The following is a 24,149-nucleotide window of genomic DNA, read 5'->3' on the forward strand; positions in this document are numbered from 1 at the left end:
CTTGTTCCCCCCAAAGTTCAGCTGCCATTTGGAACAAAGCTTCGACAATCTGGAAATCTAAGCGCACAAGTGTGACTCTCCCATTTGTCGGACTCTGGGCCCTGTCTCCACCTCCTTAGGGGCTGATGTTGATTCAGGCCTTTTTATCTGGGCACGTAGATGGCTGCCTGAGCACCTGACAACCTTTAGTGTATTTCTCCTCCCTGCACTCCTGGAAGGCAGGGGAGGATTATTATCCTTTTTTACAGATGGAGAGCTGGAGCACTGAGAGGCTAAATGGCTTTCCCGAGGTCACACAAATCTGTGGTTGAGCTGGGAATGGAGCCCAGATCTCTTGAGGCTTAGTCCAGTGCTCTGGCCACTAGACCATCCTTCCTAGACTTGTGTTTGCTCACCCAATCTATCCTGGCTCAGAGCTGATGTCAGGGCGCAGGCCTCCCTGAGATCTCTGCCTCACACACACCTACCCACGAGCTGGCAGGTTAGAGGTTCTGCACTTTTGTAATTCAGAACCACATTTTTAAGGCTGCCCAAAGCACCTGCCATGGAACATTTCACATTTAACAATTCCCTGCATTAGAATTATTTTTCCTCCTCAAAAACAGGAAAAAATGGGGGAAGACCATTTAGAAGTGCTAAGACCGGCTCACCAGGTGGAAGATTCTGTGTAGCAGTGCCAAGTTCTCTTTCACAGCATACGAATAAATGCTCAGTCCTGGGAAGAAACGGTTACTTACTGGAACTGTGGTTCTTTGAGATGTGATGCAGACGTGTATTCTAGTTAGGTGTGCACATGCCCAGTGCACCTGAGTTGGGGAAACTGCCTCACGGTACCCATTGAAGAGTGGCGTTTATGCCGAGTGGCCGTGGCGCCTCCCATAGCTATATGAGGTAGTGCCGTCCCAACCCCCCTCCATTACTTCACATAGAAAGCCCATGAGAAGAGCCTCCAGTGCAGAGGGGATGGTGGTTGAGTTGTGGAGTTGTGGTTGAGTTGAGTCACCGTTTAGTCTTCTTCGAGTAGATGCAGCCGTGTATTCTACAGAGGTGACTCACAAGCAGTGCCTCTCCCAGGAGATGGGGCTCAGAGTCTACCTAAATAAGGATTGCAGGACTGCCCTTCTGAAGTTTGCGTCTGCTCAGGAAGATGCGGTAATGGTGTAATGGTTCATAAAAGTATGTATGTACGGCCACGTAACAGCTCTGCAAATGAGCAATATGCAAATGTCAGTGAGGAATGCTATTGATGTTGCTTGTGCTCTTGTTGAATGAAGCTGCTGAGGAGGCATAGCCAAAGTTATCTCATATATAGTCTTGATACAAGATGTCACCCATTTAGAGACGGTCTGTGAAGAGACCCTTTATGCAGTCTGCATATGAAACAAACAGGCGAGGCAAAACAAGAAATGGTTTAGTTGTAGCCAGACAGAAGGCTAGACGTTGCCTAATGTCCAGAATTGGGAGATGCTGCTCCTATGGAGATGAATGTGGCTTAGGAAAAAAAAACAGGTAAATATGCTGCCTGGTAAATGGAGAGACCACTTTAGACAAAGATTTTGGGTGTGGTCATAAAGTTACCTTGTCTTTGGAGAATTGCGTATCAGAACCTGCAACTCACACACCCGCCTTGCAGATGTAATCGCTACCAGCCAAGCAATTTTCTGACACAAGAGGGGCAGTGGACAAGACAGTAGAGGCTCAAATGGAGGTTGCATTTAGGTCCCACAAAGGAAATGGCTCTTGGACCAGAGGATATAGACAGAAATGCCATTTTAGGAATCTCATCACCAGGGCATTAGAAAAGACTGATTTTCCCTGAACAGGGAAAGAACCACATAAAAAAACTCCTATGTGGAGAGAGTCCAGCGGAGGGCAACAAAAATGATTAGGGGGCTGGAGCACATGACTTATGAGGAGAGGCTGAGGGAACTGGGATTGTTTAGCCTGCAGAAGAGAAGAATGAGGGGGGATTTGATAGCTGCTTTCAACTATCTGAAAGGGGGTTCCAAAGAGGATGGATCTAGACTGTTCTCAGTGGTAGAAGATGATAGAACAAGGAGTAATGGTCTCAAGTTGCAGAGGGGGAGGTTTAGGCTGGATATTAGGAAAAACTTTTTCACTAGTAGGGTGGTGAAGAACTGGAATGGGTTACCTAGGGAGGTAGTGGAATCTCCTTCCTTAGAGATTTTTAAGGTCAGGCTTGACAAAGCCCTGGCTGGGATGATTTAGTTGGGTTTGGTCCTGCTTTGAGCAGGGGGTTGGACTAGATGACCTCCTGAGGTCCCTTCCAACCCTGAGATTCTATGATTCTATTTCACTACATAGGCCATTCTGGTAGAGGACTTCCTACTGTTGAGCAGGACTTGTTGGATGACCACCAAACACCGCTCCTCTTCTTCATTCAGCCACGCAGCAGCCGCCCCATGAGATGCAGGGAGCTGAGTGCAGGATGCAAGGTACAGGCTGTGATTCTGAGCAAGCAGGTCAGGATGGAGAGGAAGCCGTATGGGAGGCTGAATCGACAGCATGCGAAAACCAGAGAACCAGCACTGTCACAGCCAGGCCAGGGTAATGAGAATGAGCTTGGCTCAATCTGCCTTCAGTTTGAGGATGACCTGAGGGATGATCGGGTTTGGGGTAAAACAGGAAGGGGTTTCTTTGGGGTGGGGCCTGCTCCAGAATGTGCTCTTGGAGCCCAAGAGCCATCTCTGACTCACTGAGGGCCTCAATACTGAAGCGAGTCGCATGGCCTGTTCGAGCCGGCACTGCTTCAGGCAAAGGTCCTGAGCCACCCAAGCCCTTCTTAAACGATCCGTGCCGAGATAGAGCAAGCAGTGTATGTGAGAATCGCTCCTCTGCACGAAGGACAACGTTTAAACCTGGTGTGGTCGTCTCTGAGGGAAACAAACTACCTCTAACACTAAGGCTACTACGAAGCATATACAACAAGAAAACTAAACTAAACTATTTGTGAGATTATGAGGCTACAACCACACAGAGCTCTGTCACCAGCCACGGGCAGTGAGAAGGAACTGAGGGGGGTCAGGGCAGTGCTGCCTCATATAGCCAGGGGAGGGGCCACAGCCACAGGGTGCAAGCGCCGCCCCTCTATGGGTACTGCTAGGCAATTTCTCTGGTGTGCTGGCATGCGCACACCTAAGTGGAATACACAGCTGCATCTATTAGAAGGAGACAAGCTGGTGTTGTGCATTGCTCACTTTGTTCTGACTAGAGGGAGCTGTATGAGCCCAGGAGTTTGCTCTCAGTGTTGGTCTCTGACTGGAGTCAATTCTTGATGCAGAGTTAATCCCTGGGAAGCAGCTGTAGAGCAGAGATTCCTGGAAGAAGGGATGCTGTTTGACATCCTCTGTTCCAGGACGGATGGACGGACGGATGGACGGGCGGGCATGCGTAAATAAAACAAAATTACATGTAAACCATTCCCAGATTCTACATCACTGATTTCTCCTCCAACAGGAGCCCAAGCAGCAAGGCCCCATAATCTTCTACTGGCAGGTAGAGCGGCAACACTATAACTACAATGAAGAAAATGTAAATCTTTGATGCTCTCATACCTGAAAGGGCTGAAGAGATTTAAACTTTGACACACACAAATTTACTACAGAGCCCAAGCCTGGGATATTTCAGCCACGCAAGATGAGTAGCAGAGTTGTTACTGGGAACTGCTCTAATATTCATCATGTAGAACTGCACAGCAAAATGGGATTACTACATTCTTAAGGCAACTCCAGAGAGGGAGCAGCTCCAGAATACAGACTGTTCCCAGCTTTCTTCTTGCAACAGGGATGGGGAAGAGATCCAGAGGATCCCACACAACCTGCTGAGTTTAAGCAGCAGCCTGTGTCCATCTGCGAATGCTCACATCACAGCTCATCCACCACCCACGGGCATTTCCACCGAAAAAGGAAGCTCCAAGCGGACGAACCAAGCTTAAAAAATGCACAGGAGGGATGAGGGTTCGCCACTGCATTTTTAATGACTCTTGTAACGGAGGAGAGGCTGCTTCACTGGGTTCACATTTACAAACTGACTGGCAAAAAGAAAACAATATCCAGTGTAATTTCTTAGCCTATTTTACAGCCCTGGCAAAAAGCGTTGATCTAGACAGCAGCAAATATCTATCTGCTACACCAAAGGGCAAGGAAGAATCTGAATAATTGTCCACAATGTTGTTAGCTGCAGTTGACAGCCCTGGGACAGGTGTGTATCTACAACCCAATGAAAGGGGATCCTGAGCCAAGCATGAGCAAACATTCCAGCTAATTTGGGGTGAGGATGTGACACCCTGAGCACTGTTTAACAATTTCAATTTCCCAGTGACCCAGGGCTGGCACCTGAACTGCAGGGACCATTCAGGGTGGAAGCAGCTGCATAAATTCGACACTCTCTTGTGGAAGCCAGAGGAGCTGACTTGCTTCCTAGCTCTGCAGCGGGGTGAGATTGGGAAGCAGCCCCTCCCTGAACCCTTTCTGGCACCCAGGACAGCCTGATCAGTTGTGACCAGAGGAGCAGGGCTTTCCTGACCCAGTATACCAGCACCTCGCATCTGGTACAAGGAGAAGCACCTTGGCCCCTGGTTCTATAGGGCACAGGCCAAACTCTGGCTGAAGATCTTGCACCCCAGGGCTCCCTGACTCATCAACTTCATAAGCTACAAGTGTTTCCGAGCTCCCTGTACGTGTCGCACCGACTGTCTGAAACCTCTGCTCAGCCATGAGCAGAGAGTAGCCTTTAAATGCATCTGCCAGCTGGAAGTTAGCCCAATGCAGCTCTGGCTCACAAATGGTTTATAGTTAGGAGAAGGCTGCCTTGTATTCGGCACCTATACGGCTGGGACAAGGGGAATCTGCAGGCACAAGAGTGAATATGGCTTTGGATACCACTGGCGGGTGTAGTGCTGTACAAACAACCACAAGGCTCTGAGATCTGGCCCATAACAGGCCTGCCACTGGTAGAGAAACTGCTTAAAAAAGAACAGTCGCAGCACTGGACACCACGTAATCAGGAGTTACAGTCTGCGAAGGAATGTGTGACTGGCTGGAGGCCAAGGGGAAACCCACATGCTCCCATTAAGCAGCCTCAGAAAGACACCCCCTCCTCGCTGCGGCTCACCACTCTCGCTGGCCCAAAGCAAGCCCAGAGCATTTATGGCACTAACAAATACAGTCAGCCACAGCCTTTCGGAGACCACCCCAGCCAGCCAGCCTCCTCACTGGCAAGGCTCTGAAACACACCAGGTACTCTGGCTTGCTTTTCTGGTTTAACAGCTTACGCAGCACGCTGCCTTGGCGGTAATGGGGACGCAGTGGGCAGAATGCAGGGGTAACTCCTGGCTCAGGGCCATGGCAGACAGAGCATAGGGCTTGGTGTAGCAAGCCCTCTCACGCCTCCTAGGACAACCCTAGCGATCGCTTGTTACCAGTAAGCGTCCTCCCCACCTACTAGAGAGCGCGTCGGTCTTCCAGCCTGGAGGAGCGGCGCGTGGTGCAAGTCCAAGGTGGCAATCCGCCACCTTTCTAGCTCTCTGACACACAGGCCAGTGAGCTGCTGCTTGTCATATACCAGCGCCAAAGACCTCCATGGCCATTCTGGGGGGACTGGCCAAACACAGAAGACCCCTGACATCTTTCACCTCATCCCAGGAGATGGAGAAGGGGTGGTCCTATGACTCCAGGGAGTCCCCCATACTTGGGGAGTCTCTCCTGGCTGTTCAAGCAGGATTAAGTCAGCACGAAACAGCCAGGCAGGGGGGAAGCAGACCGTGGGTTACCTGGGGTGTTCCTGCAATGGAAACAGCCCTTATTGCCTCCTTATGGCAGAGGCGAGAAGGGAAGGGACATGAGAGCCCCGCCCTGACCATGTCTCCTGAGCCCCAGTCACCCACCCTTCGCACTAAGGCACATCAATAAGGGTGTCAGACCCACAGTCCTAACCAGTTCCCTGGCGGAAGCCTCTGCTCCAGCTTGCAACCCTGATTTGAAGTGGCTGGTGCAGCAGCTTCCCCACTCCCAGTGACATAGGAGCCCCTGGGCGACAGCACTAAGCATGGCCCGACAGAGCCAGCACCACACTCCAGACTCCCTAGCACTGGCCAGCCACTCTGCCTGCGAGCCCTGAGCCCTCCCACGCTCCCCCCGTTTACACTGATGCTGATGCAACAACAGGAACGATGGTAGAAATCCTAGAGCCGGGAACCAGAGCCTGGAGCGGGCATTCTGCACCCTCGTGCTGTCTCTGGTGACAAGTCCTTGGGGGGACCAGCCCTCGTGCTGTCCTCCCCGCAGCCCTAGGAGGCCAGACCCTCACACAACCCCTCTGATGAAGCTAGTGTCCAAGTGCACAATGAGCATGCGCAAGAAGGACATCTCCTTGCGGGTGTTCTCGAAGATGACCCGGGGGTCGTCGGACTGACAGCGCAGGCAGTTCGGGGCCATCACCATGGCCAGGTTATTCACATCCATCTTCGTCTTGCCCACATTAGACGGTTGAGCAAAGATCTGTGAGGTGAGAGGAGGAGATTCAGCCAGAACAATGGGGCAAAGGTGGGAAGCAGCCAGGCCCATGGAACCAGGCCTCGCTCTGGGGGGTCAGCTGGAGCACGAGGCTGCAGACAATGCTTCTCAACATCAAAATCCTGCAGCATGCATGTGGGGTTGGGGGATGGGAGCCTCACCGGGGTCAGAGGACTTCACAGGGCGACCCTTGGGGCTTGGGAGGGACCAGCCCTGCTCCATGTCAAACCGGGCTGGGAATTAACAAATTCTGCTCATGAAAAAAGAGGCAAGACTCCCAGAGCCAAAGCCCCCAGCACACGGCTGGGGAGGGGGGCAGCGGGAGGGGTGCTCACCTGCAGGAAGTGGATGAGGTAACACAGGACCAGTCGGTTGAGCTCTGGCAGAAGCTGCACCACAGCCACGGCGGCGGCAGGGTTCTCGTAGTTGCTGATGCACTCTTTGTAGAACTGCTGGGGGATGACGGGCTCCTCCAGCTCTCGGTACCACAGCTTGAGCAGGGAGGCTGGGAGGGAAGGCAGAACGGGGGAGAGGGGCATGAAAACAGGCCAACACGCGTACCCCAGCCAGGACATGAGTTACACTCCGTAATCTCCTGCAGTCTGACAGGACACAGCAGCACAACCAGGCCGACTCTGGGTCATGCTGACAAACCGCAAGGGCGCTGCGGGCACAGTAGAATGACTCGAGTGGGAATTTGCCCAGAGCTACCCTGGTGAAAGTAACACAGGATCTTTGCTGCCCCAGCATTTCCAACTCTTTTGATTTCATTGCGTCTCACAATGTTTGATGTTGTTCTTAAAGCCCCAGCTGCTGAGTCCGGAGCCTGCAGCAGAGCAACTCTCACTTAAAATGAGTCTGGCCTCCTGGTTGCAGAGAACAGCTTGAACGTGTATGGCCTAAGGGCTCAGCCAGCAGAAAGCCAAGAACCAGGACTCTGCCCTGCTTACACTGAAGCCAGCCTCATGATTTGTGGGGCTGACAATATTGCTGACCACAAGGGAATTCTGATTTGATCTCCGAGCGCCTGCCTCTCAGTTCCCAGCTGACACCAGCCGAAGAACCTCCTCAGTTATTCTGTGGAGCGGAAAGTGCCACCTACTGAATCACTTGAGCAGCTCAATGCTCATTGGCGTCTTTCCTCCAAAATTATATCATGTGGTCGCCTGCAAAAGTAGGGATTGGAGTCAGGGACCCAGGAGTCCCTTCCTGTCCTCTGTTCCAAGGACCTGCCAGGCTCAGCACTGCCTCGCTGGCGATCTCTGACAAGATCAGACCCTGAGGTGGGGTGGCTGGGGGCAGATTGTGCTTGGGTTTGGAAACTACCGGGTGTGACATCTGGGAGAAAAGCAGAAAGACAAGAATCAAAATGCTGCTCCTAAGGACAGCTGTGTCTGCAGCACCTGCGTGCGGGGTCCTGCGCCTGCCCCCCACCCAGCCACGTCCGCAGCGCCCGCGTGCGGGGTCCTGCGCCTGCCCCCCACCCAGCCACGTCCGCAGCGCCCGCGTGCGGGGTCCTGCGCCTGCCCCTCACCCAGCCACGTCCGCAGCGCCCGCGTGCGGGGTCCTGCGCCTGCCCCTCACCCAGCCGCGTCCGCAGCGCCCGCGTGCGGGGTCCTGCGCCTGCCCCTCACCCAGCCGCGTCCGCAGCGCCCGCGTGCGGGGTCCTGCGCCTGCCCTCCACCCAGCCGTGTCCGCAGCGCCCGAGCGCAGGGTCCTGCATCTGCCCACCTTGGAAGCTTTGCCTTGAAAGCACACTGCACACGTTATTCTGGACTAGCCCATAGCTACATGGCTATCCAGTCCTCATACCTGGTATATTGGGATCACGGAGGTTGTTGGGGATCCTCCACTGATCCACCTGCAGTTTCAATGCGTTGACTTCATCAATGTCGCCAGGTACTCTGAAAGCAAACCCAGAAATACAGCAACCGGACTTGGAGTCCAAATGAACTGCAGAGCAAGCCGCCTTGGCGGAGGAAGAGAGCAGACATGGGTGTGAGACTCTCACTGGGAGGAGCCCTGCAGAGCTGAATTTGCAGGCTAGCAACACTCACAGAAACATTTACTCAGCAAGACTTTGCTGTTTCTTATCCAAGCCAACTTCAAATGGCCCTTCAGAAACCCCCCTGCCAGTCTCTCCCAGTCTGAGCTGCTAGTTTCCTGATGCCACGCTTCCAGCAGTAGGTCGGTCTGATGGTACAGAGTAGGTCTGGGGGATGCAGTGATTCTGAAAGCTTCTTTCAGGCCAGGTCAGTATTTTAATGGGGTAATTGACGTGTGGGACTCCACCACAGTTCTTAACCATACATTTACAGAACTTAGCTTACAACCTCATTAAATCTCCCCTTTCTTACACGCTCACATGGGAGCTGAATTTGCAAAGTCCTACTCACCATCAAGACTGAAGTGTCCTACGTGCTGAACTAGTCTGCATGAGTTCAGTGATTTGTAATCACATGTAACAGCTAGGGAGTATTTTACGTGGCCCTGCAATCTGCCTTTGCATAGAGGCTATTTAGGGAGATCCATAGTTTGGTAATTACCAGTAACTGCTTTCAAATTGTTCATCACTTGCCATACCTGAGGGAGAAGCAATGATTAGGGCCACTGTGCTAAGGTCACTGCCAGATGCTTAGTTAACCGATGTTAAAGTGCTGAGCATGGAAGCTACAGCTACCCCAGTGACTGGCCAGCGAAATCCCTCCTGGGGTTCAGGGTGCAAGGCTTCCTTGCAGGTCCCTGCTGTTACCTTCAGCAACAACATGGAAACAGGAATACAAGCACCCAGCAGCTCCGCCCCTTCCCTCCCAGGGATGTGCAAGTTCATCCATATAGCAAGGCTGGCACCAGCTTCAGTCTGTCTACAGGATCTATTTTAGGCTTTCCTGCAGAGCCCTTTCCTGTGGATTACACTGTCCAGTGAGACACAAGAATTATGGTGCTTTGCCGAACTTCAGCCCAAGTTTTGTGCCAGAAGAATTTGCTGTTAGTATCGCGCTCCCTCTGCCAGGATTTTGTGTGGCTCAGGGCAGTGACACATGGCATCTCTAGACTCGGATGGACAGAACACACCTTATAGAGCCAGCATGATACCACCCCAGGCCCTTGCCAAGCCTCACTAGTGCTGCTGAGACAGGATGATCTTTGCCCGAATGTCTGCCTGGCCATCCCAGGCTCTGCCTCACTCCCAAAGCAGTCGAACCACAATCACTTCATCAACTGAAAGCGTAACAACTGTGCCAGGCGCTCTTGAGATTCACCCACTGTCCCAAGCAGCTCAAATCATTCAGAGTGTGTCTGCAGAAGAAAACATCTCCTGTGACGCATGCTAAGGGAAGCAGTGCCCCTTTGAGGGACTGCTGGCAGCATGTTCCTGAAACACATCTCTGTGAGTGGGGCTGATCCTGCTGGAATAGCAGGGTTCTGCTGACTCACTGGTGCAGGCGGCTTGTTACCCCAGCTGCAGAGAAGAGAGGTCGGAGGAAGCCCCAGGCAGAGTGCCAGGGTTGGGACAGCTGGTGCAAGGGAACCATTATGGTGTGGCAGCCAGAGGTTTAGATGGGTCTGTAGTACTGGAGAGGTGACTTTCTGCTGATTGTGTGAGTGTGGTTTTGGGTGGGACAGGGACAGCTTCTGCTTGTACACCCCATTCTGACTGGTCTGAAATGTGGATGGAGCCAGAGTTCTATTCTACTCAGCCAAATAGACACCATCCCTAAAGCTCACCTGAATATTCCTTCAGTCTGTTCTCCCCCCAGGGCCAGGACTTGCTGAGACAGCTGTATCTGTACCCAAGGCAGCTTGTTCCCCGGATACATGTTCTGCTGCCGTGACATGATTTCCTCCAGAGAGCTGCCGAACAGCGATGGCGTCACAATGGCATTTCTGGCGTGTGTTATCTCCTCTGTCGTTGGTTTACGGAGGCCCTGAGGGCACAGAAAATATCTATGAACTCATGCTATAATGTCGCACCTCTGGGAGATCAGCCACGTGCAGGCAGAGGCAGTGAGCAGCCCTATGGCATGCAGGCCATGGCTCACGTGGAAGATAACCAGATGGTCCCAGGGCCATGTGCTTACAGGAAGTCCTCACTGCAACAGAATCCCCATTATGCAAGGACCAGGAGCTTGAACGTGTTAGGCCCCAGGAGAGTGGGGAGGCTGCTGGCTGTGGGTCGGAGAGATTTGGGGGTGGCTCTAGTGTTACTTTCTGGTTCTGTTGCCATGTTCTGATCTTTTCTATTTGGGAAATATTCCTGCTTTCCCTGCATCCCTGCCAGGATCCACAGTGTCGGGGCAGCAGCAGGCATGAGCCCCGTTCTGGGGATGGGCTGTGAACAGGTGCTGCTGCAGGGCCAGCAGGGGGCACACATTCATTACAGCAGCTATTTCATTCAAATACCTCTTGGCAATGGAACATGGGAAAACAAACATTCCCAACGCAGAGGCGAATTCCAGGCGATCTCCATTTCCAGGGGATCTTTGTGTGTCCATCTTTCGCCATGTAGAAGCCTGATTTTCAGAGGCACTGGGCACCTCTGAAAATCAGGCTCCAGATAGCTCTAGCTGGACACCCAAAACCCATGGTTTCTGGAGAATGTTGACAAAGAAACTGACTTAATTTCACATGAGAGAGACAAGGTGGGTGAGGTAATATCTTTTACTGGCTCAACTTCTATTAATTGCACATGGCAAAGGGGGAAATCAAACCACCTCTAGCCTCCAAGGTTGAGGAGGGGTAAAAGAATAGTTTGGAAACATCCCTCTGACTGCCTGGAGTGCCACAGACAGAACTCCGTCTGGAGCTGTGTGGAACACGTACCGGTACATTTCCTGTCCTGCCAGGGGGCTGGGCCCCTGCTACCACCGGACGGATGGGTCAGCTCCTCCTCCCTCTCCACGGAGCCCTCACTGCGCAGAGACTCCCAGGGAAATGTGACAAAATCCATCCCCTCTGGGATCCATTCCTCAGGACAGGTGCTGCTGGAGGGCAGGCTGCATGACAAGCATGGCGCTCCGCGGGGCGGGGCGGGGGGGGGGGGAGGAAAGGAAGTGGGCTGTTCCTGGCCCTCCCCCTTCCAGGAATGTTTAAAATGAGACCCACGCCTGCTTGCGGGGAAATGCAGCTGCCAGCCCCACATGAGCTGTCAGAGGTGAAGGGGGAGAGCAGGGCCTGCTCCTCCCAGGGAAAGCTGAGCACTGTGTTTGCCACATGGGCCAGGAATATTCCCCTACAAGACCTGCCCGCTGGGCCCCACGAGCACCCTGCACGCCCTGCTGGTAACGCCCAGGCAGGGTGCTATCAGGGGAACAGAGTCTGGGAGTCAGGCCTCACCCACTGTGTGGCTGTGAATCCCCTCACCCCCTGCAGCCCGGTTCCCACCTCTAACACAGGACAGCAGCCCGGGGACCTGAAGGAACCCATTAGTGCCTGGTGTGCTGGAGACCGCGGGTGCTGGAGATGTTAGAGCAAAGCCTCCAGGGCACAGTAGGTGCCTCACCTTCTTGCCCCCAGTAACCGCCACCTTCTGCAGCTTCCGGTAACAGAACCTGGCATACGTGCTGATGGCCAAACCTAGGGGAGAGAGAGACATGCCAGTCAGTCCCAATGCACTGCCAGACCCCCAGAGGAAAAATGCTGTCACCACGAATATTGGGTGCTGGGGGTTCTCTTGGCAGGGCCAAAGAGCTGGTCTCTGCACCCCAGGAAGGGCAGGAACCTGTACTTGCAAAACACCCCAAAACCTCCCCCTACTTTCCCTGAGATACGAGTCTGAAGGGGCACCGTTCCCTTACTGGACACCAAAATTAACGAGTCCTCCCTCAAGTGCTGCAGGTGTGTTGCAAGAGCCCTCTGCATTTCTTTTAACAGCTGCTCCTAGCCGAATAACCTGGGCGCAGTCTAGTGCCACTGCCCTGGGTTCAGCCCAGTGCCCTGTACCCTCCTGGCTCCGCGAGCAGCATGGCAGTCCTAGCCTGCTGGCAGTGCCATTAGAAGTTCAGTCCCTGGGGCTCATGGTGCTCTGTGTTCTGGCTCAAAGCACCCGGATCTGAACCTTGCATCTCACCGCTGAGGGCTCCCAATGCTCCAAGCACTAATTGCCACCCCACTGCACAACTGCTTTGATCATCTGAACACACTATGTGCACCCAGAAGAGCGCAAGTGTCTGGCTCCACATCCCCTTCAGCAGGCACCAGCCTAGCTGAGTCTGGCGCACTCTGACCGTACGTGCACCCTGTCAAAGGAACTTCTGCAAACACAGCTCATTCTCCGAGTCAGATGTAGGGTAAGCGCCCTGGGCATGTATCACTGGCAGGGCGCACGGAGCTGGCCAATGCAGAGGCTGGGCAGAGGGCCCTGCCCAAAGAACAAACCTTTCCTTAGCCTGAGCCCTCGATGAAGAACAAGCATCATCTACATGCAGAGGGAGAGATCCCTTCCCTTGCCCCTGGTTCTTGCCTTCACGTCTCTTTTCACCAGGATAAAGAGCTGGGAACCCAACTGAGTCAGCACATGCACTAATGACTCCAGTTTCATTATCGCTCAGTCCTGGGAGCTGGCTCCGAGGCCCGAGCCGTGGGGCAGAGGGTTTGTTTACAGAAGGGGGCGTGGGCTAGAAATATATATTTATATTGTCAACAGACAAAAAGGAGCCATTTTGTAACTGGCTTCTCCTAACTCCGTCTGCCTAACAAAGAATCACCCAGGGCATTTGGGGAAGACGATATTGTTCATTGATTAATTTAACCCAGGAAAGTTACATGACACAAACATCAAAAGGATTTTTACTGTGTGAATCCTTAGGGCTGCATAAACACTGGATGGAATAAAACCACCCTGAGTATTCATTTGTTGTTTTAATCTGCTGCATGCCCCACTGATCTTTATTTTCTGCAAATATTCTAGTAAACAAACTTTACTGGTGCAAAGAATCTCCAGATGTGAATTCTGAACTCAAACATTCACAGAAAGAGAATTGCAAAACTAGCAAACAACATGCAAACTGCAAATTGTGGATTTTACACGTGAAGATGCAATTTGAAGTTCAAACTTTTATTGGTTAGCTACATAATTCATCCAGTCAGGTACAGAAACAATGCCTGACTCTTACGTAACCCAAATTTCATATGACCCAACATTTCAAATATGAACTTCAAATTTCAAGTATGCACAAAGTACCATTTGCCAAAGACCAAGAAATGGAGAAATGAGTGAATAATTTCAAACAGCAAATAAACATGCAAGTGTTCACCATTTGCTCACAATCAACTCCCAAGCAGCGAGGTGAAATTCACAGAATGGCTCATTGGGTAGGCAGGATCCCCTGAGCACTAGTAACTAATGAAGCAGTGATTACAGTGCACTGAGCCAAGGAGCAAGGAGCAGACCCACCGGGGACAGACCAAGATGGCTTGTATGGAATGTGCCTCAAGGCGCCATAAGTCAAGAACTGTCATTTCAAAAACTCAGTGTAATTTAGCAGCATCAGAGGGCTTGTCTACACTTATAAGGCTGCAGTGGCCAGCTGCGCCGCTGTAGCACTTCAGTGAAGATGTTATCTCCACAGACAGGAGCTCTTCTCCCATCGGTGCAGGTACTCCACTTCCCCAAGAGGTGGTAGCTCTGTGGACAGGAGAAGCCCTCCTGTTGACCTAGTTCAGCGGGAGTTAGGGCAGTGTAACATTGCTTGGGGTGTGGATTTTCCATACCCCTGAGCAACTTAGTTATACTGACTAAGGTCCTAGTGTAGATCAAGCCTTAGACATGAAGGCCTCCTGCAATCTTCCTAGCAAGTGACACATGGCCTGGAATATCAATGCTAGGATTACATTGGTTAAAGACAGGAAGGGAAACCGTCATATGTTTACTTGAAATCAGAGGCCTCTGGATCTTAGACTTTCTGCTTTACTTGATTTTACAGGCACTAGTCTTATATGCTGGGACTTTCAATCCTGCAAAAGGAGCTGATGGGCACAGGCAGCAAGACCCGGCTCATGGAGATACAGGTACAAATGTTTATTATAGAACTAAAACAGACTGATAACCACAGGGCAGGAGCAAAGCCAGAAACTCAGCTGTAACACAACAACCAACTCAGGTCTCTCAGTGTGGGTAAGATGAACTAGAGTTTTGAGCAGCAGCTGCCCAGGGATGAAAAGGTTACTTGCCTGTAACTGAAGGTTCTTCAAGATGTGGGGTCCCTCGATGTATTCCAGACGTGGGGGCACATCCGCGCCATGTGCCTGAGTCTGGAGGTATTTCTTAGCAGTGTCCATTGACCCACATGGATGCAGAGCTCCTCCTTGTGCTTCCAGATGAGGGCATCAGCGGTAGTGCGGGTCGACACCTCTCCAGTCTCCTTCTGACCATTCTGGAATCCAGTCCGAAGGAGAAGGGAAGGAGGGCGGGAAGTGGAATATAGATAGGGCCCACGCATCTTGAAGAACCTCCAGTTACAGGTGAGGAACCTCTTCCTCTTCCTCAAGTGATGATCTCTACATGTATTCCACGTATGGGTGACTCACAAGCAGTGATCATCACGGAGATGGGTGCGACAATGCCAATGGAAGTGCAGTCTGCAGTATGGCCTGGCCCATGGCAGCATCTGTAGCTACTGTTTGTGCGATGGCATAACGTGTCACGAACTGTGTGGACTGAGTGCCACGTTGCCGTGCAGCAGATGTCTTCCCAAGGCATGTCTGGCAGTGAGGCTGACCTGCCGGCTGGCGCTCACACAGAGTGCACCATGACTTTATCAGGCAAGGCTACTTTTGATTGGTTGTAGCATTCGCAGACACACCCGAGACCCATTTGGAGATTTGTTGGGACAAGACGGTTTGACCCTTGGACTGTTCAGAGATGGCCACATATAGCTTTGGCAATGTGTCAAGTCCTGTGTAGGTATAATGGCAGTGCACGTCAGACGTCGAGGGAGTGCAAGGTCCTGTCAGCGGGGGAGGCATGTGGTTTGGGATGGAAAACCGGCAGGTGGATGCACTGATTGAGGTGGAACTCCGACACTACTTTTGCAAGGGATTTAGGGTGCAACTGTAAGGACACGTTGTCCTTGTGGAATATCACATAGGGGGACCTGCCATCATGACTGCTAGGTCTCTGACCTGTCTGGCTGAGGTAGTGGCTACCAAGAATGTCACTTTCGCCGAGAGGTGGGAGAGGGAGCATGCTGCCAGCAGCTCAGAGGGTGGTTTCATGAGGGCATGAGAACAAGAACGAGATTAAGGTCCCGCGGGGCGTGGGCTTGAGTACTGGTGGAAAGATGTTGCATAAACCCTTCATGAAGTGGACAGTGGTGGAGTGCGAAAACACTGCGGTGCTGTCCACAGGAGGGAGAAAGACACTGAGTGCTGCCAGGTGCACCAGTACAAAACTGAGGGCTAGGCTCGACATCTTGAGGGTGAGGAGGTGGTCAAAGATGACTGGAATAGACACCATGCTCAGTGAGCGGTGGTGGCGATGAGCCCATACTGTGAAACGTTTCCATTTAGCTTGGTAGCAGGCTCTGCTGGATTATCTCCTGCTTTGGGTATGGATTTCTCGCACCGGGGTAGATCTTTGACGCTCATCCAAACATCAGGCTGTGAGGTGAAGAGGGTCCAGACTGGGTTGACGGAGCCTCCCCCATCTCGTGTGAGGAGATTTGGAAGTGTGCGGAGGCGGAGTAGTGTGCAGGCAGAAAGTCTAAGGAGGTCCATGAACCAGAACTGACAGGGCCAGAACAGGGCTATGAGTAGGACGGTGGCACTGTCCTGGCAAATCTTGCGTAGCACCGATGCCAGGAGGAGAATAGGGGTAAAGGCGTAGCAGAGAAGGAGAGGAGGAGGAAAGCATCACCCTGAGAGCCCTTCCCTATTGCTCCCCTGGAACAATAGTGGGGCAGCTTTCGGTTCTTGGGAGTAGCAAAGAGGTCCCAATGGAGGGTGCCCCATGTTGTGAAGAGGTTCCAGAGTGTGGCATTGTGTAACTCCCACTCGTGATTGAGCTAGAGAGTCCCACTGAGTGCGTTGGCCAGGGAATTCTGGGTGCCTGGTATCTACGGGGCTTGAAGCGTCATGTGATTCTGGATGCACCCGTTCTAAAGCTGGTCCGACTCAGTGCAGAGGGAAGGAGACTTGGCGCCGCCCTGCTTGTTGAGGCACACCACTGCCGCAATGTTGTCAGAGAGCAATTGAACACGGAGGCACTGAATGAGCGTCAGGAAGGCCTGGCATGCTAAACGGACTGCCTGCAATTCTAGCACGTTTATGTGCATACTGTCTTCCTCTGGCATCCACACCCCTGAAGCTGCCTGGTGGCCTAAGTGGGCTCCCCGACCCCCAAGGGAGGTGTGTGTCATGATAGTGGCCTGTGGTGTGGGAGTGGCAAAGGGGGTGCCAATCATGATCTTGGAAGGATTGGACCACCATAAGAGGGAGGACAGCATTGCCCAGGGAATGCTGAAGACAACGCAGATGGAAATGTGTGTGTAGTGTCACCTAGGTGCAGGCTGCCATATATCCAAGGAGGGAGTGGCGGACCATGGCGGCCATGTGAACAACCAGGGAGCTGAGGTTTGGATGGGTAAAAAAGAAAATCAGTCCCTTTGGCAGGCACAAAATGTCTCCTCTCTGCCCACTTAACTGTGGGGGCAAAGGGGGCAGGGGCGTTCCACAGTGCTTGCGCCGGTTGGAGGATGGCCTCATGGATAGGTAGGGCTACTTGAGAAGGCCCGTGGTTTTGGAGTATATCCAGGAGTTGATGGTGTGGGTCCTGAACCAACTCCAATGGGACGTCCAGGTCTGCCACTACCCTCTGGATCAAGTCCTGGTATTAGCAATGATCGTCCAGCAGAGAGCGCAGAAGAGGGATGGTCACCTCATCCAGTGAGGAGGATACTCCAGCAGGGACCAGAGGAGCCGGCGGAAACAGTTTGATGTCTCCCTCCTCTTTATGCACCGACAGCGCTGGTGGGAAGGTGTGAGGCGGGACCGTCAATACCGGAGGGCTTTGGTGTGGCAGAGAGATGGGCTTCTCCGGCAGCAGTAGAAAAGATTTGTTCTCTGGAGTTGGGATGTTGTGGGTGATCCAGACAGAAGGGGAGATTGTGGGTAGGGAAGGATCAACTCTTCTGTCCACAGAAATGGCTCTGAGCATTCAGAGATGCACAGTGTGCCTGTGGAGATGCCAGAGGGGTGGAGATGGTGGTGTCTGTGGAGCCAGCCTGTCTGGTAAGTGCATGAGCACTGGTGGAACAGTCAGCACATGTGCCAATGAGCATTCCGAATGCCTGGGTGCCAAGGTTGCCATTAGTACTGTCAGACCCCGTTTGTGCCTGGCCTTACCCTTCACATGGGGAATCTTGGGCGCTGGTCCAGCTGTATCCCCATGCGACATCTCAGCTGACCTGGCACAGCTCGGGGGGGAAACGTGCTGGGAGCAGTCTGGGGCGGGGATCTGCTCTTGTGCCTGGCAGAGTGTTTTTTTACTCTCATGCCAGGACTTGGCCTTGCACTTCAGTACTGCCAGTTCTGGGCCCTGCACGATGCACAGAAGGGCCCACTGTACAGGTTGGGTCTCCTGGGCCTGGATCTGAGTACATCCTCGGTCTCATGGCTTCCTCCATCAGGTATTTACAGAGGTGGAGTTCACATACTTCCTGGGTGTGGGCCAGGAAGGACTTGCAAATGCAGCAGAGAGCCGCGATGTGTGCTTCGCCAAGGCAGTAGAGGTATCGCTGATGCTTGTTGCTCACAGAGATGGAGCATGGATAGGAAACACCGTTTTGAAGCCTGGAATCTGGGGCACTGTCCCTGGAGTGGGGAGATGGTCCCTGAACAAGGAAAGAAAACTACCCTAGCTAACAAAACTAGAGAAAAAAAATGGTTATCTACCTTTTCGTAACTGTTGTTCTTCAAGATGTGTTGTTTATGTCCATTCCACATTAGGTGTGCACGCGCGTAGGAAATGTTTCCCTTAGCGGTACCCGTCAGGCCAGCGGGGCCCCAGCCTGAGCGGTGCCACTGCACTGTGCATATATACCCCTGTTGGCCCGACCCCCTCCAGTTCCTTCTTGCCGGCGACTCCGACAGAGGGGTAGGAGGGCGGGTGGTGGAATGGACGAGAACAACACATCTCGAAAAACAACAGATACGAAAAAGTAGGTAACCGTTTTTTCTTCTTTGAGTGCTTGTTCACGTCCATTCCACATTAGGTGAATTACAAGCTTGCCTTTGGAGGAGGGTAGGAGTCACGGAACAATTGATCGGAGGACCGCCACGCCAACTGCCGCGTCCTCTCAGGCCTGCTGGTTGACCACATACTGGGTCGTGAAGGTATGCACCAATGACCAGGTCTGCTCTGCAGATCTCCTGGATCGGGACCTGTGCCAGGAAAGCCGCTGAAGCTGCTTGCACCCTGGTTGAGTGGGCCATGACCGCCGGGGCCGGAACACCTGCAAGGTCATAACACACCCGAATGGAGTCTGTAATCCAGGAGGAGATTCGCTGCGCCAACACCGGGAGGTCTCTCATCCTCTCAGCCACGGCCATGAACAGCTGCATGGATTTATGAAAGGGCTTGGTGCGCTCCAAGCAGAACGCTAACGCTCGACGGACATCCAGGGTGTGCAGGCTGTGGTGACTCAGGTCCACATGGGGTTTGGGAAAAAACACTGGCAGACAAATGTCCTGGCCTAGATGGAATTGTGAGACCACCTTTGGGAGGAACTTGGGGTGCGGATGGAGCTGCACCTTGTCTTTATGAAACACTGTATATGGTGGCTCCGAGGTGAGTGCCCTCAGCTCAGATACCCTTCTGGCCAAGGTGATGGCTACCAAGAATGCCACCTTCCGGGAAAGGTGGAGGAGGGAGCAGGTAGCGAGGGGCTCAAACAGGGGCCCCATGAGCTTAGAAAGGACTAAGTTGAGATTACATGGAGGGACGGGGGCGTGAGTAAGGGAACACCCTGTCCAGTCCTTTAAGGAACTGCCCCACCATTGGGTGGGAGAACACCAAGCCCCCTGAAAACCCCTGGTGGAAGGCGTTGGAATGAGGGTGGACTTAGGGACGTTGACCAGGAGCCCCAGCATGAGGAATAGCCTAAGGGCCACTTGCACATGGGACCGAACCTCCTCTTCAGACCGCCTGCCAGGAGCCAGTCATCGAGGTACGGGTAAACTCAAACCCTCTGCCTCCATAAGAAGGCCGCCCCCACCGCCATGCATTTTGTGAACACCCAAGGTGCCGCTACTAGGCCAAACGGGAGAACCGTGAACTGGTAATGTCCCTGGATCACAGTGAAACGCAGAAATCGGCGATGCGCTGGGTGGATGGCGATATGAAAGTAGGCGTCCTTCATGTCGAGGGCAGCGTACCAGTCCCCTAGATCCAGTGAAGGGATGATGATGCCCAGAGAGACCATGCGGAACCAGGCCTTGACCAGGAACTTGTTGAGCCTGCGCAGGTCTAGAATGGGTCAAAGGCCTCCTTTGGCCTTGGGAATGAGGAAGTATCGGGAGTAGAACCCTTTCCCCCTTAGGTCTTTCGGTACCATCTCTACTGTTCTACTCTAGGAGCGTGTGAACCTCCTTTTCCAGGAGGTGCTCATCAGAGGGGTCCCTGAAGAGGGACGGGGAAGGGGTGTAGGGGGTAGGCAGGGAGAACTGCAACATGTATCCACTTCATACGTGCGTAACTCCCAATAGTCTGACATAATGCTGGACCACGCACGGGAGAAACGGGACAGGCGGTTCAGGAAACAAGGGGATGGATCCGGTGATTGGTCTGGTATGCTGTCCTAGAGTGCACCTTCAAAAGCCAGGTTTAGGGCCAGGCTGGGACTTATGTTGGCCTTAGCTTTGGTCCGGCCTATTGGAGCTATTGTTATTATTACGTCGCCTCCTGTTATTCCCGCTTCGCCTGCGGTAGGGCTCATGCCTAGGACAAGGCTGGTAGTGGCGCTGAGAAGGAGGCTTCCTCTGAGTCACTGAGGTGTGCATACCCAGCGACTTCAGTGTAGCCCTCAAGTCCTTGAGGTTATGTAGCTTTGCGTCCGTTTGGTCCGAAAAGAGCCCGGACCCGTCGAAGGGGAGGTCCTGGAGTGAGTTATGGACCTCAGGCGGCAGACCTGACTCCTGAAGCCACGCCGAGCATCGTATGACCATGCCAGACGCTACTGTCCTGGCCACCGCAAACGCCAAATCCAAGGACACCTGGAGAGAGGTCTTGGCTACGGCCTTGCCTTTGTACACCAGCGCCATGAACTCCTGTTGGGAACCCTGCGGGAGGTTGTCTTTAAACTTCCCCACTGCCGCTCAGGAGTTGAAGTTATGCCTGTTGAGGATGGCCTGTTGATTAACAATCCTCAACTGGAGGCCCCCTGAGGAATACACCTTCCTGCCAAACAGGTCCAGGTTCTTCGCTTCCTTGGCCTTGGGGGCCGGGGCCTGTTGCCCATGGTGCTCTCTCATTTACCGCCGAGACTACCAGGGAACATGGGCTTGGGTGGCAAAACAAGAAGTCGTACCCCTTTGACAGGGCAAAGTACTTGCGTTCCACACCTTTGGCTGTTGGAGTGCTGGAGGCTGGAGTCTGCCATATAGTCTTATAGTTCGACTGTATGGTCTTAATGAGCGGAAGCGCTATCCTGGATGGACCCCCTGGGCTCAGGATGTCCATCATGGGGTCCTCCTGCTCCACCGTCTCCTTGGCCTGCAACCCCAAGTTATGAGCAACCCTTACGCAGCAGCTCTTGGTGGGCTCTGTGGTCTACTGGCAGAGGACCTGATACCGCTGTGCCTGCCACTGCTTCATCCAGGGATGATGAGGATGTCAGCACCTGCTCGGCTTCCTCCTGCTGGTCCCCTTGGTCCCCCTCCCCCGAGGGAGGGGCTTCTGGCTCGGACTGGGACAGCTGACCTTGGGGTGGCACCGGACTTGGTGCTGGTTTCTCTGGTCTGTCGCTCGGCAAAGGTGCAGGTGGTCTGGACACTGTAGCTTCCCACATGGAGGAGCATTGGTGCGGGGACCAGGACCGGTGCACCGAGTAGCTGGCCCTGGAGGGAACCCCCTGCCGCTGGTGGTAGGCTCAAGTGGTCCAGAAGGGCCAGTGTCCTGGCGGTCCCCACTGGGGTTGCCACCCAGCCTAAATGAATCAGAACTCTAATGCCTTAGCTGGAGTCTGGCCTCCCTGGAGTACCAAAGCTGATCAATCTGCAAAGACCCTAAACTCCCCAAGCTAGGATGGATGCATGTAATTTTATTGTGATGGGGCAAGGTGGTGGATTCCCGTCCATCCAGCATTCCCCCCGCATGGACAGCAATCATTGTCTGACTGGGGAGAGAGGTGGTGCTGTCATGCACTCAGGGTACATGCTGATGTTCCCAACCCCCTACCTAAGGTTCTGGGTTCCATGTGGCATAATGCACAACTCCAAAAAGGGAGAGGAAAGGCCAGTGAATTCAAGGGGGAGCAGCTCCCTTCTCTTCTCTTAGCCAAATCCAAGGACACCTGGAGAGAGGTCTTGGCTACGGCCTTGCCTTTGACCGTCCCCATGTGTGGGAGATAGGAGGGTGCAGAGTGCAGCTCACATCAGACTTGCATAGGTTCTATGAAATACAGTAGAACCCCAGAGCTATGAACACCTCAGGACTGGAGGTTTTTCATAGCTCTGAACAAAACGTTATGGTTGTTCTTTCAAAAGTTTACAACTGAACATTGACTTAACACAGCTTTGAAATTTTACCATGTGGAAGAAAAATGCTGCTTTTAACCATCTTAATTTAAACGAAACAAGTACAGAAACCGTGTCCTTTCCTTGTCAGATTTTTTTTTATAAACTTTCCTTTATTTTTTTAGTAGTTTACATTTAAAACAGTACTCTACTCTTTTTTTTCTTTTTTGGTCTCTGCTGCTGCCTGATATGTACTTCAGTTCCAAATGAGGTGTGTGGTTGCCTGGTCTGTTCGTAACTCTGGTGTTCCTAACTCTGAGGTTCTAGTGTAAGGAAATATTGTCACAGCACAGCTCGGCTCCTTAGGAGCTTTAACAAGAAACCGAGCCCCCCCTCCCCCCAGGAAATGGCTGTTTGATTTGCCCTACAATCAGCTAGCACAGAGGGGAAAGAGACTGCATAGTGCAGGCAGTTTTCACACAGCTAATCCCCAGCACAATGCAGAGAGAGAGATCTGCACTGACTGAATGCTGATTACTGATCCAAAACTGCTGGGCTTTTGTTTCATTTCAAGACAGACCCTAATTGTTTACTTTAAAGGTGTGTATAGATCTGCCCATTTGATTCCCTGCCATGTCCAAAGCTTGCTTCAGAGCTCAAAACACTTGGGTTTTTTAAATCAAACACACTGTATTACAGCTTTCATTCATCGTATAATTTAGGTGACCCCGTCACAATTTCTGAGCTCTGTGACCTGTGCCTCTTAGAGCAACTGAAACCTCTCTGGCTGAGAATTAAATAGAGGGCAGCTTTGCCAAAAATATAATAAATAGACAGACACTTCACAGAGGCCAAGAGAAACGTGCAATCACTCTCTCCTGTGCTCCTCAGGAAACTACAATGCATTGGTGACCTTCCAGAAAACACCATCCTGGCCACCATGGATGTAGAGGCTATCTACACAAACATCCCACACACTGATGGAATACAAGCTGTCAGGAACAGTATCCCTGATGATGCCACAGCACACCTGGTTGCTGAGCTCTGTGGCTTTATCCTCACACACAACTATTTCAAATTTGCTGACAATATATATCTCCAGATCAGTGGCACCGCTATGGGCACCCGTATGGCCCCACAATATGCCAATATTTTTATGGCCGACCTGGAACAACGCTTCCTCAGCTCCCGTCCACTCACGCCCCTTCTCCACCTACGCTACATCGATGACATCTTCATCATCTGGACCCATGGGAAGGAGACTCTGGAAAAATTCCACCACGATTTCAACAGCTTCCACCCCTCCATCAACCTCAGCCTGGACCAATCTACACGGGAGGTCCACTTCCTAGACACCACGGTGCAAATAAGTGATGGTCACATCAACACCACCCTATACCGAAAACCTACCGACCGCTATGCCTACCTTCATGCCTCCAGCTTCCATCCCGGACACACCACAAGATCCATTGTCTACAGCCAAGCACTGAGGTACAACCGTATCTGCTCTAACCCCGCAGACAGAGACCAACATCTAGAAAATCTCCACCAAACATTCTCAAGACTACAGTACCCACACGAGGAAATAAGGAAACAGATCAACAGAGCCAGACGTGTACCCAGAAGCCTCCTACTGGAAGACAAACCCAAGAAAGAAACCAACAGGACTCCACTGGCCATCACATACAGTCCCCAGCTAAAACCCCTACAACGCATCATCAGGGATCTACAACCCGTCCTGGACAATGATCCCACACTTTCACAGGCCTTGGGTGGCAGACCAGTCCTTGCCCACAGACAACCTGCCAACCTGAAGCATATTCTCACCAGCAACTGCACACCGCACCATAGTAACTCTAGCTCAGGAACCAATCCATGCAACAAACCTCGATGCCAACTCTGCCCACATATCTACACCAGCAACACCATCACAGGACCAAACCA

General features: G+C 52.6%; 1 protein-coding gene across 5 annotated transcripts in view; it reads right to left on the reverse strand.

The window, feature by feature from the left end:
* Positions 1-3,972: 3,972 nt before the first annotated feature.
* LOC123348131 (rho GTPase-activating protein 39-like) overlaps positions 3,973-24,149 on the reverse strand; it is a 137,085-nt gene continuing 116,908 nt past the window's right edge. For all 5 annotated transcript variants that reach the window (XM_044985531.1, XM_044985533.1, XM_044985535.1 and 2 more), the window contains 5 exons: positions 12,037-12,110; positions 10,263-10,462; positions 8,346-8,437; positions 6,869-7,038; positions 3,973-6,518 (listed from right to left, as the gene is read on the reverse strand). In XM_044985531.1, coding sequence (XP_044841466.1) covers positions 6,324-6,518; positions 6,869-7,038; positions 8,346-8,437; positions 10,263-10,462; positions 12,037-12,110 — 731 coding nt within the window. In that variant the 3' untranslated portion in view covers positions 3,973-6,323. The remainder of the gene's footprint in view (positions 6,519-6,868; positions 7,039-8,345; positions 8,438-10,262; positions 10,463-12,036; positions 12,111-24,149) is intronic.

The sequence above is a fragment of the Mauremys mutica genome, chromosome 13 (genome assembly GCF_020497125.1).
Source record: "Mauremys mutica isolate MM-2020 ecotype Southern chromosome 13, ASM2049712v1, whole genome shotgun sequence".
NCBI lineage: Eukaryota > Metazoa > Chordata > Testudines > Geoemydidae > Mauremys > Mauremys mutica.